The sequence below is a fragment of the Octodon degus genome, unplaced genomic scaffold (genome assembly GCF_000260255.1).
Source record: "Octodon degus isolate 3935 unplaced genomic scaffold, OctDeg1.0 scaffold00008, whole genome shotgun sequence".
Classification (NCBI taxonomy): Eukaryota; Metazoa; Chordata; class Mammalia; order Rodentia; family Octodontidae; genus Octodon; species Octodon degus.
Genome location: NW_004524584.1, coordinates 10,560,645 through 10,578,321, shown reverse-complemented (window position 1 = coordinate 10,578,321; position 17,677 = coordinate 10,560,645). Strand labels below are relative to the sequence as shown.

The window sequence follows — 17,677 nt, the reverse complement described above, 5'->3', positions numbered from 1 at the left end:
ATACAAATAGCTCCCAAGAGATCAGAGGGCTCCTGAAGGGGTGCCATCTCTCAAGGAAAGTTTATAGAGCAAAATCATGAGGGTACAATGGGGGTCAAAAATTATGATCGTCAATATGACTGCAAGTATAGTCGCTTAGGTAATATTGATCCAAGAGTAGCAAAGGTACATGACCAACATTGTTAGCCTTGGTGGATAATCTGTAGTCTTGGCTTTGTCTTTGGTCTTAGCAGTTTTAGCCTTAGTTCCCATAGGTGGGAGAAGATGGCTCACCCCAGTGAGATTGTGGGAATTCCCAAGAGAATGATAATGAATGGCCAGCTGTAACAGAATATCAAACCAAGATTACAAGTTACAGTCAAGATTCTGCCCAGAAGTGGGTCATGGTGGCACACACCTGTGTTCCCAGTACTTGGGAGGCGGAGGCAGGAGGATCCTTGGGAGACTGAGACCAGCCTGGGCTACAAAGTGAGTGTGAAGCCTGCCTAAATTGCATGGTGAGACCCTATCTCAAAAAGGCGCAAGTAAATAAATAAAGATTCTATCCAGAGTAGACAGAGAAGGAGATGACCTGGATGTGGTGTAACACATCCCTGAATTCTGGGAGGCTAAAGCCAGAGGATAGCAAATTTGAGCTCCACTTTAGCTACTAAAACTTTGTGAGATCTTGTCCCAAAATAAAAAATTAAAAAGAGTTATGAAAGCCCTGGGTTCAATCCCCAGCACTGCACACACACACACACACACACACACACACACACACACACACACAGATAAGGAAGGCACCTTAGAGTCACATGTCTGCACGCTGCCTGCTTCTGAAAGGGCCAGCCTGCCTCGGCAGAGAGAGCACTGCTCTCTTTACTCAGCTGGTGCCTAGACGGCCATTGGAGATACGTACTACATGAGGAAAAGAAAGGTGTAAATTCATCTATAACAGAGATCCTGGTGCTTGTTAGCCCCAGATGATTGTTGAAGTAGCAGTGCAAAGGGACAACACAGTGCACCCTCTTGTCTCTGCAGTGACTCATACATATTTGATGTGCAGGGATTTCTTAGAGTCCATAAAACCACTTTCACAATTTTTTCAATCCATGCCTAAAGAATAATACTTGCAGTTTCTTTATGCTTTTTCTGCTAAACTCAGCTTTCATGATTATTTCTATGAATTATGTTTTCACCATTACTGTACGACTGGCCTGCTTTTATTTCATCTCTAAATTCATCAAGAGAAGATAAAAACTATTTAAAGAGTGTCTTAAGGATGACAAGGGTGGAACTGCCTGAAGATTACAGTTGAATGGGAATAAGATGCTGTATGGCTCACTGCTGAGCAAACACAGTAGTGTGCATACTAGCAAAGCAACAACTGTCAGATGACTGGCAGGTGCTGGGTACTCTGCTACTGTGCGTGCGTGTGTGTGTGTGTGTGTGTGTGTGTGTGTAAAATTCCCACTTAAAATGAAATACTCAAGTCTCAGAAAGGTTATGCGTCTTAGTCTGTTCCTGTGCCTGTAGCAAGATACTTTAAACTGGGACATTTCATAAGCAACAAGAACATGTTGCTCACTGTTCTGGAGGCTGGCAAGACCAAGATCAAGACATCAGCAGATTCAGTGTCTGGTGGACCTATTCCTCACAGATGTTGCCTCCTGGTTATCTCCCCATGTGGTAGAAGGGACAAATATGCCCTCAGTCTCTACATAAGAAGCAATCCCATTCATGAAGGCAGCCACTTCCCCAAAGCCCCTAACACATAATACCAACACATTGGGAATTCATTTGAAACACGTGAATTTGGAGGGAATGCCAACACTGAGTTTACAGGCGCAAGATCACTAACAGGAAGAGCTAAGACTCAACCCTGGTCTCCCTTAACCCAAAGTCCATAATTTGCAGATGGAAAGAATAAGGCCTGTGGTGCAACTACTGCAATTTATACCCTCACTCTATCATTTACAAACTGTAGCAACGGGAGAGTCATTTGCTTTTTGTGTACTTCAGTTTCCACATCTATAAAATGAGTAAATCAGTAACATCTACCTATAAGGTTATAAGGATTTAATGAGAAAATGTGGGCAAGTGGCTCAGTGTAAAGCCTGAAACAGAACAACCTCAGAAATTTAGTTATGATAGGTGCAAAGGGCACTCCCTGGGCTCTCTTATTGATGGGTGATGGTACCACAGACACTTCTTGACTTATAATAAGGCTATGTCCTGATAAATGCATGCCAAGTTGAAAATATCCTAAATCAAAAATGGAATTAATGCACCTACCCTACCAAATAACATGGTACAGGCCTGGAGAGTCAGGAAATCCTCAGCATGGGGACTGTGTTAAGGGCCTGAGACTTTTCACATAGGCAGAGTGAAGAGGGGGAAAAAAGGACTGAGACCAAGCTTAAAGGCATTCATAGGTAGAGAGGCCAAGGAGGGGAGAAAGGGGAGTCACAGGGAGGCTAAGAATGAGGAGCCTGTATGATAGGATAAAGGCCTGGAGAAGGTGAGGGCATCAAATGAAACAGAGGAAGGGTTTCAAGGAGGCAGAGCAACTGGGGTTGAATGGATAAACATCAATAGGTGATGGATAAACTACTGCAGTCCGCGCAATGTAATATTGGTCAGCCACAAAGTGTAATGAAACACTGATATGTGTTACAACACAGATTGTCATGGCTGAGATCCAAGGTATCACCCTGGAGGGCTTATTGTGTTGAAGGCTCGGTTACTCATAGACCAGTGAGGAGTTGTTGGACCATGTAGGCTGTCACTTCATCAGTGGTTTGACGCACTGGTAAGATTATAATGGATGACATTAGCAGCAGGCGATGAGAGCAGGGGGTGGAGCCCAGCTCACAGGAGTGGACCATGGGGCCTCTATCTGGTTCCTGCCCCCTTCCCCATGCCTCTCTCACCTGTCTGCTTCTCTCAGTGCATGTGCGATGGCAGCTTCCATGTCCTTGTTCTTCCGCCATGATGTTTGTACACTAGAGCAACAGAACTGGCCAGCTATGGACTGAAACCTTTCAAACCATGAGCTAAAATAAATGTTTTCTCCTTGAAGTTTTTTATGTCACAGCAACAAAAAGCTAACACACAGATACACCTCCAAAATACTGGCTAAGTGAAAGAACTCACACACAAAAGTGCCATGTATTACATGATTCTATTTACAGTATATGACATCTCCAGCTGATGTCACTGCATGAATACCGAGGACCAGTCACAAGAGACATAATGTAAGGCAGTGGTTTCCAGGGGGTGGGGAAAGGGGATAAAAGAGTACTTTAACAGATATGGGTTCTCCTATTGTGATTACGGTGATGTTTTGGACCTAGGTAAAGGAGGTAGCTGTACTTCCTCTGAATGCACAAAGGACACTGCACTTTCTGCTTTAAAATGATTAATTTTATATCAAGTGAATTTTATCTCAACTAAAGAATAGAGCATAGACACACACACACACACACACACACACACACACACACACACACACACACGGGAGTTGGCCATCTGGAGGTAACTGATATCACTGCATGAATTACTGAGGACCAGCCACAAGATGAGTGGATTGACTGTGTAGTGCAGAAGTAGAAACAGCAACTGTCCATGACTTTTAGGAAGTTCATTAGAAACAGAGATCAAAGGATGGGTTGAGGAATTGTGAGCAGGGGTGATGTAGATGCCGGGAAGGCTTATTGTCTGGGATAGGATGTCATAGGCTGAGTAGTCTCCTGACAGGAATAATCTACAAAGGTAGAAGGAGATTATTAGGGAAGGGAAAATGATAACACAGGAGACAAAGTCACTGCAAAGGTGACAGAGGCCAAGATCCAGAGAACTCAGGTGGAGTTGGGCCTATGACAGAAGTAGAAGTAGTCCCTACATTAGCAACTGGAGAAGAGACAAATGTGTGCCATTGAAACAGGCAGCTATAGGATTTCACTGCTGGGAAAGTATTTATTGGATCACTTCTGCTTTTCTGATATCAGATATAGTTATCATTTGGGAGCAGGGGTGAGAGCTTAAGAAAGTTAAAGCATAAAATATGAAAAATGTCTTAAGAGAAATGTAGTAGGATGGCCGGGTAATACTGAGCACTAATTTGAATTCTGATCACCAATTCACATGAGGTCTATTGGTATAGTTGGATACTTTTGTCCGTGGAAGAAGCATAGAGTAGGTTATGATTAGGTTTAATCATTAGGGCCTTGTCAGACAAAGGTGAGGTGATGAGAAAGTCCAAGAGTATTTGTAACATGATAATGAAATGTAACTTGGGAGAAAGTAGGAAATGAGGACAGAGGACATAAGGGGAATAAGTGATTATTATCATTCTGATAAGGTCAAAGCACTGAAGTCACCATGAAGTGGAAAACTGCCTGGAATAATTTTAGAAGAGTAGGTGTGGTGGAAGGGTATAAAGGACTGATTAAAGAGTAGCAAAACTGAAGTCAGAGAGAGAGAGAGTCATTCAGGCTGATGAGGTCAAGGATATGATGACCATAACATGCCTCTGCAGTAGGCAGAGAATATGCTCAGTCTGAAACCAGAGAGACCAAGAATCATGAGGTCAAGGATGGTGACAGAACAGAAGGAGGAAGTAAGAGAATGCTGTCATTGCTAAAGTCATCAATGAATAAGGGGAGCAAGCCAGGTTTGATAAATGTCAACAAAAGGAAGATTTTGATTGGTGTTGGGCTCTCAGGGACGCTGAGGTCAGTCTGATAATCTCACAACAGAAAGTGGGAAGCCCATACAAGTTGGATGGTGGGGGCTGAGGCTGCTTGCCTCTCCAGCACTTGGGGTTCTGATGTTTACAATTGCGTATAAATTTTACCACACATGTGAGCTTGTGAAAACCCACTAAAACCTACTTAGCCTCATCTGAATAATGCAGACAGATGTTCAACGAATTCCCTGGTTCGCAGAATTATTTAAGATAATGAATGTTAAAGCATTTTGCCAGCTCTGAAGTTCAGAAGAAATGTTAGGTAATGTTTAAGATTTGTATATCTTGCATTGTAATTACTAGCCTCTAGAGCAGAGCAGGAAATAATTACTTATTCTTTTCATGTGTCACAATACCTAACCAGAGGTCGCCTAGAGGTTGTGTTTTAGAGATTATATGTTTGAGCAGCACTGAACCATTAAAACTAATAAAAGGAAGGAAAGAGCTTTCCTGTCAACACCTCCAACATGATTGGTTAGCATTAATGCTTTAAACTTGTGGAAGAAAGAATTCTGTTTTTTTCTTTTTACCAAATCCATTGAAATGAAGAGTATAGAACTATTTCTTCAAGGTCAAAGTCATAAAAATATCAATACATTTTGACTTATTAATCCCCTATCTATCGATCATCTATTATCTATTCTTCTGTTAGAAAATCTCACTGTATTCCCCAGAATGGGTACAAAGTTGGGAGCTCAAGTGCTCCTGCTCCTCCTCCTCCTCTATCCTCCACTTCCTCCTCCAGTCTTGGACTTCCCACATGTGCCCCCACATGTGGCTCATTTTTAGTCAAGCACATGAACAGAAAAGCACAGATAGGACAAGGGTACACGTACCTTGTTACAGCAGGAATATACTAATATAATCATCTATGCTCCTGAAAAATCTAATGCCAGAAAATATCCCCCTAAGTGGAAGAACTACATGCCTAAAGATGCTCACACCATGCTATAATGAAAAGGGGCAGAAAAAGAAATGTAAACATTTTGTGGAGACATGATTGGGTAAGTGTTTAGATAATATTAAAATGTTAAAAATAGTAAAAGAAAATAAGGTATCATATTGACTAAACAAAAGGTATCATGCGCCAAGTTTTGCTTATCTGGTCTTAGTTTGTGGCTCTTTCTGGAGTTAGAGGAAGATGGTCATACGATAAACATACGAGGTACTGCAGTATGATAAAATTGCAAAGATTGCATCTGTGTACAGAAAAAGATGGCGATAGGTTTGAAAAACAGAATTCTGGCCTTGGTGAGAACTTGGGCAAGTCATCTTAGCCCTTTGAATCTCAGTTACTTCTGTAAAATAGGGATTTAGAGAAATGCCTCACTCATAAGGCAGTTGTAAAAGTTCAGTAAGTTTTTAAGAATTAAATGGGTAGCAAAGTGCCGGGTGAATGATCAGGAAAGCCACTCTTCTTCTCCTCATTTTTCTTTTCTTTTCCTTTATTATTTTATCAGCTTTTACTTTCGAATCCACCATCTCCTCCTCTCTTTTCTCTAATAGTAGCCATCCTAGCCTTGATATTTCCCTGTTTTAGTTCCAGAGCCCAAATTCTCATACCTCTTGTGTTTTCCATTTCCCCTACTTCAAAGAGTTTCTGTTCAAAGGATGCTTCCTCCTCCTCCTCCTCCTCCTGGAGATTTCCCTATCTTCCCATCCTCTTTATTTCAGCACCACCTAATATCTTATTATGTATGTGTGTATCTATCTATCTATCTATCTATCTATCTATCTATCTATCTATGCACATACATGCATGTATGTGTATGTGTGTGTGTGTGATGGTGAAATATGATCTGGATTCCTGACAGGTCCAATGTAGTTCAAGGCATGGTGCTGTTGGAGGAGGTAGAACTTCTAGAGAGGTCCTGAGGTCCTGAGGGCATAAGGAAATTTATTTTTTTTATCATAAGGAAATTTATGTATGATCCCTTCAGCTTTCTTGAGAAAGCCCATTCTCTTCTGTTTTGAGGTTGTAGATGTAATTTCTTGCTCTCACACCATTTCCACCACTATTGCCCTGGTTATGACCATGACCATGTAGTCTAGAGGCAGCCCTCAGCACACATTTGGACTGAATGCCTCCAAAACTGTGAGCTAAATAAATCTATCTTTACCTTATTCCTTATTTACCTCAGGAATTTCATTATAGTGGTGAGAAGAGGACACACACAGACACAACAAGAACTTGCAACATGACTGGCACTCAAGTTGTTGAATAATTTTTGATGTTTAGGATGAGATACTATTGCCTTATTGTTTTTTTCCCCCTAAGTCTCAGGGCAAGGATGCTTTTTCTACAATCAGTAATTTGAAAACACATTTTCTTGAAGACACTGTCCATGTATAGCTCTTGATAATTCCTGATCTTTTTTTTTTTTGCAGATTAGCCTTGCAAAAGCTGGGAGAGAAAGTATTTGATGAAGTCTATAATTACCTCAAGAGAGCAAGACATCAGAATGCCAGTGAAACAGAGATCCGGGAGGGTCTCGAAAAAGTGGTACCTCGGGCCAGTGATTGCTTTGAAGTTGACCAACTCCTCTACTTTGAAGAGCAGTTGCTGATTGCAGTAGGAGAGGAGACCCCACTCCAGAATGAACCTTTACTAGAGAATGTCAAAAACAAGCAGAAGTTCAAGTGGACAAATTTCAGTGGAAATCCATGAAACATATAAGCCGGTCTTTATGACGGAAAAGGGGTATATGATTATAGCTACTGTCTTTATCAGTTCTTTGCCAGAAGTAATGACTCCTTGGGGCAGTAATAAATGTAGTGGCCTATGCTTGGAGGTACTGGCCATTAGGTGTTGTTTGATTTATTCTGCAATAACCTTGAGATCAAATTTCATGTGCTGAAAAGGATCTCCATCATGTGCCTTCAGGGCTTCCAACTGGGTTGAACCATCCTGTTGGTGGCCTCAGAGAAAGGAGCCAGATACCCTTTATTACTTCCAATTGAATGACAGAGGTCAGTGTTAACCACCTGAAGTCTATGGGAACTGTAGCCAGTTTTTTTTTTTTTTTTTTTTTTTTGTGAAGATCACTGGACACTGACCTCTGACAAGCTGAGCTGGCTAGGACTGAGGTATGCCTCTCTTGGGTAAGCTGGTTTTTGTACACTTTTTCTCTGTCATGACTAACCAGCAAGAAGTACCTAAATATAAGAACCTGGATTAAAATTTTTAAAAGTGATTCCTTTCTGTAATTTATTGTCCAGACTCATTCATGAAGCACTAAAGGGTTTTATTCAGAATAAATATATATTTCATTGATATAAAATAAATTATCTATTTTCTTTTCCTGTTATGTGAAAGCATCTAGATAAGTGTAACATATCTATCTAATGATAATTGTTACCCAGAGGAGTGGGAATGTGTGCATTAAGGAGAAATTGACCTTGCTCCAGGAAAAGTACCATGGAGCCCCCATACCCTTTCATGACCAACAAGATTGCAAATAAGTCTGGAAGAAGGCAGACTCTCCTAAAGCCCAAATTAATAGAAGCTTCTAAGTTTTCCTGGTGATGGCATTTATAACATGAGAACAGAAGAATGCTTGTGTGAGCTGCTGGGTGTGAAGATGAAATTAGTAGATGTTCAGAGTCTCTAACATCTCTCAAAACAGATTAACATGCCCAGAAGACAATGCTCTGCATTTTCAGGTGCAGACTGAAAATATCTTATCATCCAGGGATTTTTGCTGTCTACCACATCACGCTTATAAGAAAAAGGAGGTGGGAAAATCCTATTTTGGATCATGGTTTCATGCCTTTTAAGAGAAGCTCGTTCGAGTTTACCTTTCTTGTGATTCACTGAGGTAGGGTGGGGAACAAGATTGAAAAGGACTTATGGAATACATGTCTTTGTGATTGTGTTTAGGGAAATTCATTTTAGTCTACTTCAGAGTTGGAATTAATAACTAACCAAAATGCAAGATAGCAGGAAAATTTGGCTGAGGAGTTAAACAACTAGGAAGTTGCTTGGTTATATATATATATATATATATACCTTTCTGCTTTCTATTTATGCAAAAGAAATGCCACCAGCTATTTGGGTGATGTAGAGATAAAACACACAAAGGAGAGTAATGGAAGTTAATTATTTAATAGTCTTTGGGGTGAAACTGGCACAGAGCTGTGGGTCTATTATAAAAGAGTTGAACCATCACAGCGGGCTCAGGATAAAGGAAGCTGTCAAATTAAGCTGTAGCTCAATGGTGATGGAACACCATGGTCCTTTTTAAAAATGATAGGATTACTAACTGTTGTGTCAGAAAGAGAAAGAGTCAGGCCACCAGAAAAATAAAGGAGAAGGGAAGCAAAGAGAAATAAATGGGGAGGGGGTAGGAGGAAAAAAGAGGAAACTGGGTAGACACAAATTAAAAAAAATCTTTTAAAATCCTTCCACTACAATCTGCTCAAAGGGAAAAAAAACCTTGAGCAATACTAAATGACTTGGACTCAGGCCCTACTCTTGCCATTTAGTGTGATGTAGAGCAAATCATTTTCTCTGAGTCTGTTTCCTGCCTACATCTAACTGCTGCAAAGAATGTAGATAATGTAACTGGTTGGTCATGGGAAATTGCCATCATGATAACCTAATGTGTATAAGTACTCTACACGCGGTACTCAATTTTGGAGGAGGTAACATACACGGCCACAACCTGTGAGGCCTGTGGGGTCCTAAGAGGGGGGCAACGGAAGATTAAGACAAGACAAGACACAATAAAAGGGGGTAGGATGTAACTCTGATGGAAAGGTAGCAACAACCTAGCACAGGCTGCATCTTTATATGCAGTAAAAAGAGGAAAAGCACATGACAGAGCCAAAAGTGCAAGGTCTCAAGGTTTCACTGAGAACATGGAAAGTGGGACATTTTCAGAGCTATCAGTGACATAGTTAACGGGGAGGAATGCCAAGGCTGGGCACCTGCCAGTGTGCCACTGAGCTAGAGCTTAGCTTGCTTGCTCAGTGTCCCTGGGACTGGCTTTGCTGTAGTCCCAACAACGTGTTCACGTGGCTGTGCTCACCTCTGGCCCTCCATGTTCTTGGGGCTGGCCTTGCTGTAGCCCTAAATGTGTGGTTAATCTCCAGCTCAGCTACTCCCCACAATTCACTTTATTGTCAGGCTTCATGATCTTCCATCATTAGAACTCTATCATTGAACACCTCCTTAAGCTTCTATGTTCAACTATTGCTACCTAAATGCCTCCTAACATATAAATACCTTGATATTTTAGATATTCCAGCTTTATATATTTAGATATTTTCAGCTAATACTTGACTAGAGATCATCCAGGGGCCAGCTGAAAGCTGAGAGCACCATGTAGCAAGCAGCTCTGAATAGGCAATTACCTGGTTGGTCAGGCCAGCACTCAACCCCTCCTGCACTTCCTGCACCTGTCTGCATGGCTACAAAATAGTCATCACCAGAACCCTAAGGAGGCTTGGTGCTCCCTTAATTTCAAAAAGAAGTTCATAAATGTGGCTTAACAAACATAGATGATAGAATATTATATGTGTAAATACTCAGGAGGAGTAGCACAGCCATTGTGATGTACATAGGGTTATGGTTTGAATGACACTCCTGGAACTCACAGTGAGGTTTAATCCCTATTATGAGGTAGTAAGAGGTGGGGCCAGCTGGGACCTTTAAGTTGTGACTAGCAATGAGTGCCCTGCCACCATGGAAGATGAGCTCATGAATTAATGGCTCAGTTGGTTATCCCTAGGGAGGGCTTGCTATAAAAGACAGCTTTGGCTTTCTTATAGATGCTCCTCTCTCCATGTGATGTCCTGTGCCACCTTGGGACTCTGCAGATTATGCCCCCATCTGACTCCATGAGGACCACTCTTTGAATAAATATTTCTCTTTTTAATTTACCCAGTCTGTGATATTCAGTTATAGCAACAGAAAGAAAACTGTGACAGCACCAAAAACTTGACGCCAAAGGGAATATTTTCAAAGGAGATGCAGAAGTTTGGAAGGAATCTTTCAACAGCTAGAAACATTTTTATCTTTCCAAAATATTGTGACTTTTTCCTGCTTTGATAGATTGAATATTCTGACACAGTTCACTCCTTCCTGTACCCCTGACTGTTGCCTTGTGACTTCATAGTTGTTCTGAGTATTTCCAGACTCCTTCGTGTAGATTGACCAGGGAGTGCTGCTGTACTCTGGAGTTGGAAATGTGTTAGTGCAGGTGGGCATGTTTTTCTGCACTAGAAGGATGAGAGACCTGGATCAAGAGCAAACCAAGGCTACTTCTGCAGCAGATAATTTTTTAGATTTCAGCTCAACTTGTACTAAGTGGTACCAGGCACTAAGTACAGGCACAAAATTTTGAATAAGAATTTACCAAATAAAAAGGAAAAACTTACAGGTATACAAAAAAATACAAAAATGGATTTACTCCTGTGAGGTTCTGGAAACTTGAATCTTTTATGGCTGATGGCACATACAATGTGACAGTGATTATTGGCAGATTTAGAAGAAGAGGTGGTAACCAACCTTCACGATGACCCTCGGTAGGGCTGGCCAGATAGCTCAGCAACTAAAGCACCTGCTTAGGCAGGCACAGGGACCAGGGTTTGATCCCCAGTGTGCCATGCCAGCCCTCCATCCGGGGTGCACTGAGACAGCAACTGAGACCGGACGTGGTGGTATGTGCCTGTAATTCCAGCGCTTGGGAGGCTGAAAGCAGGAGAGTCACTATGAGTCCCATCTGTGTAGTGAGACCTGGTAAACCTTGTATTAAATACATTTCTAAAGATGACCCCCAGGGGACTTTCTGCACACAAGCTCAAGCTTGTGCGGGCCTCCTTACATTGCACCATGGGCAGCCTGTACGACCAGTCGAGTGTTGTAGAAGTGATGCCATATGGCAGACTGAAGACACAGACGCTGTCTTGGGTATGTGTTGGAGAAGCCACCACCACATGAACACATTCCAACCACAGATGGAGAGAGCTATACAGTGTGAAACTGAGGCCTTTTGCCCACAGCTAGCATGATCTTGCCAGCGAAAGAGAATTTCCAGTTCTACTCAAGCCTTCATTTGACTGCAAACCTGACTGGCATCTGCATTACAACTTCCTGGGAAAACCTAAGTCAGAAACATCCAGATAAACCATGCCTTCCTTCCTGGCCTAGATAACTGTGACATAGTAAATGTTTATAGTGTTCTCACCACAGTGTCTATCAGCAATAACTCACCATACAGAAAGAAAAGCTCAGACCTAAGTTAGGGGAGGCCACTATACAGGTATTGATAGGTATGATTCTCAGCTGCGTTCATGATGCCACAGAAAGGGTGACCTGGAGGCACAAGAGGGAGACAGGTGGAAGGTGTGGTCTGGGTGAGCAAAGAGGAAAGTCTGAGCCTCATCTGATAAGTTAGGCTGTTCTGAGTAAAGACAATTACAGGGAATTCACACAACTGAGATGAGAAATGAGGAGGGTGGAGTTATTGTCTGGGAGGATGTCTAAGTTCCCAGAAATGGTGACTGACTGGAAGATGGGTGGCACAGAGGAGGTGCGGATTGGAACATGAAGAGTGTACTAAATGCATTCCTTCTATATTGAATTGGAAGTACTGGTTGTGTGCTTGAGGGCAGAGGTCTGGGCCCAAGCCTGAAATGTCTGCTAAGTTTTGCTCCTTTGTGGGCTCCAGACAATTCAGCAGTGGACATTTTTGAATCTGTAGCTGAAAACAACCGGAAATGGGTGGATTCTGAAGATGCAAGTTTGAGGCAACTGGATGTGACTGGAGGTATGATAAAATAATAAGCAGTGTCATCTCACCCTTTCAGGAAGTCCTGCTGGATAAACCCCACTGGCTCTTAGCTGGTACACCTATGCCTCTCTTGTCCTTCATATGTTCTTCTAAGTCAGGTTCTCAACTACAGCTCCATTTGAATCACCTAGAAACTCTCATGAGGATTAAGTGGAATGACTTAAAATTACCTGACAGATGGTATATGTTGGTCATAGCTGCCTTAAAAATATTATATTAATTCCATACCTCTTTTTTCTCATTCTAGACCAAGAGGGACCCTCTCTGTAAAGTGGTTTTGTGAAACACAATGCTTTATTCAAATTAAATTGTAATCTTTATCTTGAAGTACAGGAGAGGCCAAAGAGCTCTGTATTTTTCCTGCTGTTTGCTATGGGAAAACATCAAACCATATGAGGAACAACAATGAGATCCTAATGGATCTACCATATAACTATACAAATTAGCAACTCCCAGCCAATATTATTAACTGTAATTTACTATTTGCCCAGCATGCCCCAAAATTTCACTCACTGAATCACAGCTCAAATGAATTCTTACACTCGTTCCATCTCTCCACCCCCACTACCTTAGGATAGGCTATGATCTCCAAAGCCAGCCCTGCTACATTCCTCCCTAACCCAGCTCCAAAACTATCCTCCTTACTAAACCTCAGGAAGTTCTCTACTGTTGTTCCTCCACCTGCCAGAACTCCTTAGTAATTAAATCTGTTTGGACTATAGTGAGCTTTCTAGCTCTCTAGACCTCGCAAGAATTCCTCTGGCTGCAGATTATGACTTAAGCGTTTACCCTGAGTAGTGGGTTCACAGCATCTGCCACTCCTTCAGCTTCGTCCCGGCTCGAGGCCCAATTCCAAGAAAGCTTTCATTTTCCTAAGGGTGCCTTGGCTCGCCTCCTGAGAGCGCCACCCTGATTGGCTACTACTCCGACCTCCTGGCGGCCAGGATTGGCTCTAGCGGACCCGCCCACTGTCATAACGGTGTGGGTAAGCCTCGCCCACCTAACCAGGTGGGCTGACCACACAACCAAGGAAAACCTTAGGCCATGTCAGGGTCTCGCAAGCTAGAGCTGGCCGAGGCCTTGGCCTTAGGACAGGAGTGGAAGCACTTCTGTTTTGTCCTGCTCTATGCGCCTGACCCGGGGATGCTCTTCGGCCGCATTCCGCTGCGGTACGCAGTGCTGGTGAGGAAAGGGCGCCCCTGGCCACTCCCTACCCTGGCCTCACCCTCATCCTGGGCCTCATTGCTTGGGCACCCAGCCAACCCCTTCTCCCTCTCACGCAGATGCAGATGCGCTTTGATGGGCGCCTGGGCTTCCCAGGCGGCTTCGTGGACTCTAAAGACAGCCTGGAGGACGGACTCAACAGAGAGCTGCTGGGCAAGCTGGGCGAGGCTGTCTCCGCTTTCAGTGTGGGGCGCACAGAATACCGCAGCTCACGTGCAGGGGACACCTCACATGTTCTGGCGCACTTCTATGCTAAACAACTGACGCTAGAGCAGCTGGAAGCTGTGGAGGCCGGAGCACCAAGAGCCAAGGACCATGGGCTGGAGGTGGGGCCAACCAGGAACCCACCCCTCACTCCGGCTCCCATTTACCCCGTGGGTTTCCTCCCCAGGGAAACCTCCCTAGCTAAGTTCCTTAGAAGGAGGACATAGCCCCCTATTACCTTGAAGTCTTCCCCAGTTTCCAGGCATAGTTAGGGTCTTGGTCATGTTCAGTCTGGACAGTAGTGCTAGTGCCCATGGTCTTCCTGGGAAGTCCTCTCCTCCCTACTGGCCCTAGAGTCTTTTCTAGTACACATTCACCTAGGCTTTCCATTCTTCCCTATTGATAATGTCAGAATGGTCAGGCATGAAAACCTGTGCCCTTCATTTTGGGTCCTTATTATTCTGAAGTAGAAAATATATCCCTGATACTTACAGCTAGGGGAAGTAGGAAGACAGATTGGGTGTGGAGGTGGTTCCCAAACTTTGGCAAGTATGGAGTCACTGGTGAGGGAGTGACTTATAAAACAACTATTGCTCTGCTCCCTTTGGTATCACATATGCTAAAATTTTAGCATATGTGACCCTACCTACAGTTACTGGTAGGGGAACAGGATGGGAGGAAGAACTGAGAATTTCCATTTTCCATGCATTTCCAAGTGGTACTGATTTGTTTGGTATGAACTGGGGCCCTTCCTGCATCCTGGAGGCAGGGGCTCCACAGGTTTAAGGAGTGATGTAGATCCAGTACTTATGAAACTAGAAAGCATGTTCTGGTCATTTACCTGTACAAGGTTGGGCCTGTTAGCCCTGGTGAGGTTTGACCCTTGGGGAGAGTTCTGCTGTTGTGTTAGGGGGTAACCCTCTGCTCTTGAAAGATCTCGCTAGAAAAAAAGTGCATTCTGACTCCTTCCCTCCACAGGTGCTGGGCCTGGTGCGGGTGCCCCTGTACACCTTGCGGGATGGTATGGGAGGCCTTCCAGCCTTCCTGGAAAATTCTTTTATTGGTGCTGCCCGGGAGCAGCTACTGGAAGCCCTCCAGGACTTGGGACTCTTGGAACCTGGTTCTGTCTTGAGTTGTAAAAAATGTCCATTAAGCCAACCTTCTTTAAACTCATAGAACTTGAGATATGGGCTTTGACACTGGGGGAAGGGAAAAGTCAATGTTTTCTGGGCCTGAGAGATGATAGATCACACCAGATTAAAAGAAGATGTATTTGTGTGATAGTTAATCCTGACATGTCAACTTGATTGGAATAAGAAAAGCCTAATAGAATTGCAAAACACACTTTTGAGTTGTCTGAATGGATTATGGAGGTGTGACTGTGAGTGCTGTGTATGGTCCCTGGCCTCTTCTCTGTTTCCCTGCCCGGTCATGAACCAAGTAGCTTTCTACCCCATGAATGAAGCTACTTTGCTCCCCATTCCTGTCCATGGCTTTGCCTTGGAACCAGCTGAGTACATACTGAAGCCCATGAAGCCCTCAGCACAAATGAGCCTCTCTTGTTTAAGTAGTGGTATTAAGTATATTGTCCAGCAATAGAAAAGCTTATGCACTGTAATACATTTTCAGCAAAGGGCTCTCCCAGTTTCTGGTACCAGTTGCACAAACATCCCAGAAACCCTAGTAGATTCTCCATAAGCCTCCTCCCTGTATATGTGATACACACTGACTCATGTCCACTTTAACCTGGAAGTGCATTTGTGACTGACACCATCCCTCTATGATATTTTTAATGGTGATTTGCCAACTTGACTTGAGTAAGAACCACCTAGAAGATTAGTAATTCTTTATATCTGTGTGGATGAGTGACATGTAGGACAGACCCATTCCAGATGAGGGTAGAACTAACCATTAAGCTTGTAGCTTGGACAGAATAAAAAGGGAAAGAAGGAGGAAGTGTTTCCTTCATTCTCATCTTTACCACTGCCTTTGGATGTTGGTCTCTAGTTCCTTCAGGCTTCCAATGTAGACTTCAGACTTCTAACTTCCTTAGAATTCTGTGGTAATGTTTCAGCAGTAAGTCTGCAGCCTTCAACTTGGACTACTACTGCATCCTCTAGCATGCAGGTAGACATTCTGGATTCTTGTGTCTTACAGTGGCAGAAAGCATATAACTTTTGCAGAAAAGTTTTAGGGTAAATGAAGAAAAATCTACTCTGAACTATACCAGCTGAGAATTATGGCACCTCATCAAATTCTCAGATTTGAATCAATTTAAAGATTTAGAGCTCATTGGATGAAGGAGAAGATATGTTCCCTAGAGGAAAAAATCCTGGTGCACTACCAAAAAGTTACAGTGAAACTTTCTTTCATCCTTGCCCAAAGAGATCAAAGGACCTTGTAACTATACATTTTGCAAATGAAAATGATCAGACATTTTGGGGACTACTGGACACTGGTTCTGAACTACAGTTGATATAAGAAATTAAAACATGAACCTCCAATAAAATGAGGAGTATAAGGTGATCAAGTAATCAGTAGAATTTAGGCCAAATGTTAAACTCATAGCGGGTCTAGGATGTCCCTAAATCCATCCTGTGGTCATTTCTCTCATTCCAGATATAGCTTCTCTAACCTGTAGTGTGAGGGCTACTATGGTGGGAAAGGCCAAATGGAAATCCTTAGAATTGCCTCTACTTGGGAAAGTAGTGAATCTAAGACAATATCACACTGCTGGAAGGACTTCTGATTTAAGTGTCACAAACAGGACGAGTGATGCAGGGGTGATGGTTCCCATCACATCCTTTTGGAACTTTTCTATTTGGCCTGTGCAGAAGATAAGCAGATTTTGGAGAATGTGGTGAATTACAGTCAGGTTAATCAAGTAGTGACTTCAATTTGCAACTGCTGTACCTGATTTGGTTATTTGTTACCTTTGTCTGACCATATTAACACAGTCGTGGCATCTGGTACATGACATGCACGCAACTACTGACTTAGTGAATATCTCTTTATACCTGTCCATATTGTCCACCAAAAGCAATTTGCTTTAAGATGGCCAGGCAGGCAATACACCATTCCTGTCCTACTTCAGGGGCATATTAACAATCTAGTCCTGTGTTACAACTTAGTTCACACAACCTTGATCACCTTTGTTTAACACAAGGTATCACACTGGTGTGTTATATTGATGACATTATGCTAATTATGCAAAGAGTATGACCATGTTGAGAAAACGTTTATGTGTCCTTGGGAATGCAAATTCAACTAAAATTAAAAGCCCCTCCACCTTGGTGAAATTTGTAGAAGTCCAGGGATGACAGGGCATACAGTACCTTTCCTGAGGTGAAGAATAAATGGCTGCATATGGCCCTTTCTATAACCAAAAGAGAGACATAGTGCCTTGTGAGCCCATTAAGACTTTGGAAGCACATTTGTCACTTGGTGTGTTGCTCCAGCACATTTACCAAGAGACTCAGAAAGCCACTAGTCTTGAGTGGGGCCTGAGCGAGAGAAGATTCTGCAATCGGTTCAGGTTGCTGTTATCTGCAGATAACTGCTTTCCCTTTGAGAACAGCTTCTGGCCTGTGATCTGGACTTTGTGGAGAATGATGCTTGATCACAGGACACTAGGTTACCAGGTGCTATGTGACCCCCTCAGTCATAAAATTGTGGGTGTACATCAACAATTCAGCATCAAATGGAAATGTTACACATTTTA

At 42.9% G+C, this 17,677-nt stretch overlaps 2 protein-coding genes across 2 annotated transcripts in view; both read left to right on the top strand.

Moving 5' to 3' along the window:
* The window catches only part of Nek11 (NIMA related kinase 11), a 389,368-nt gene extending 381,429 nt beyond the window's left edge, over window positions 1–7,939 (top strand). The window contains exon 16 of the mRNA XM_023706560.1: window positions 7,121–7,939. The gene's annotated coding sequence lies outside the window, so the exon portion shown is untranslated. The remainder of the gene's footprint in view (window positions 1–7,120) is intronic.
* Window positions 7,940–13,572: 5,633 nt separating this feature from the next.
* LOC101567134 (U8 snoRNA-decapping enzyme) lies at window positions 13,573–15,132 on the top strand. Its single transcript, XM_023704448.1, has 3 exons — window positions 13,573–13,710; window positions 13,812–14,078; window positions 14,935–15,132. Exons 1-3 carry the CDS (start codon window positions 13,573–13,575, stop codon window positions 15,130–15,132), a joined length of 603 nt encoding a protein of 200 aa, XP_023560216.1.
* The last annotated feature ends 2,545 nt before the right edge of the window (window positions 15,133–17,677 follow it).

Bases quoted from the DNA above. Each gene is read 5' to 3' on its own strand.
- LOC101567134 (XM_023704448.1), top strand. From the start codon at position 13,573: ATGTCAGGGTCTCGCAAGCTAGAGCTGGCCGAGGCCTTGGCCTTAGGA. The intron at 13,711-13,811 runs GTGAGGAAAGGG...CCTCTCACGCAG, and splicing joins CGCTGCGGTACGCAGTGCTG to ATGCAGATGCGCTTTGATGG. The intron at 14,079-14,934 runs GTGGGGCCAACC...TTCCCTCCACAG, and splicing joins CCAAGGACCATGGGCTGGAG to GTGCTGGGCCTGGTGCGGGT.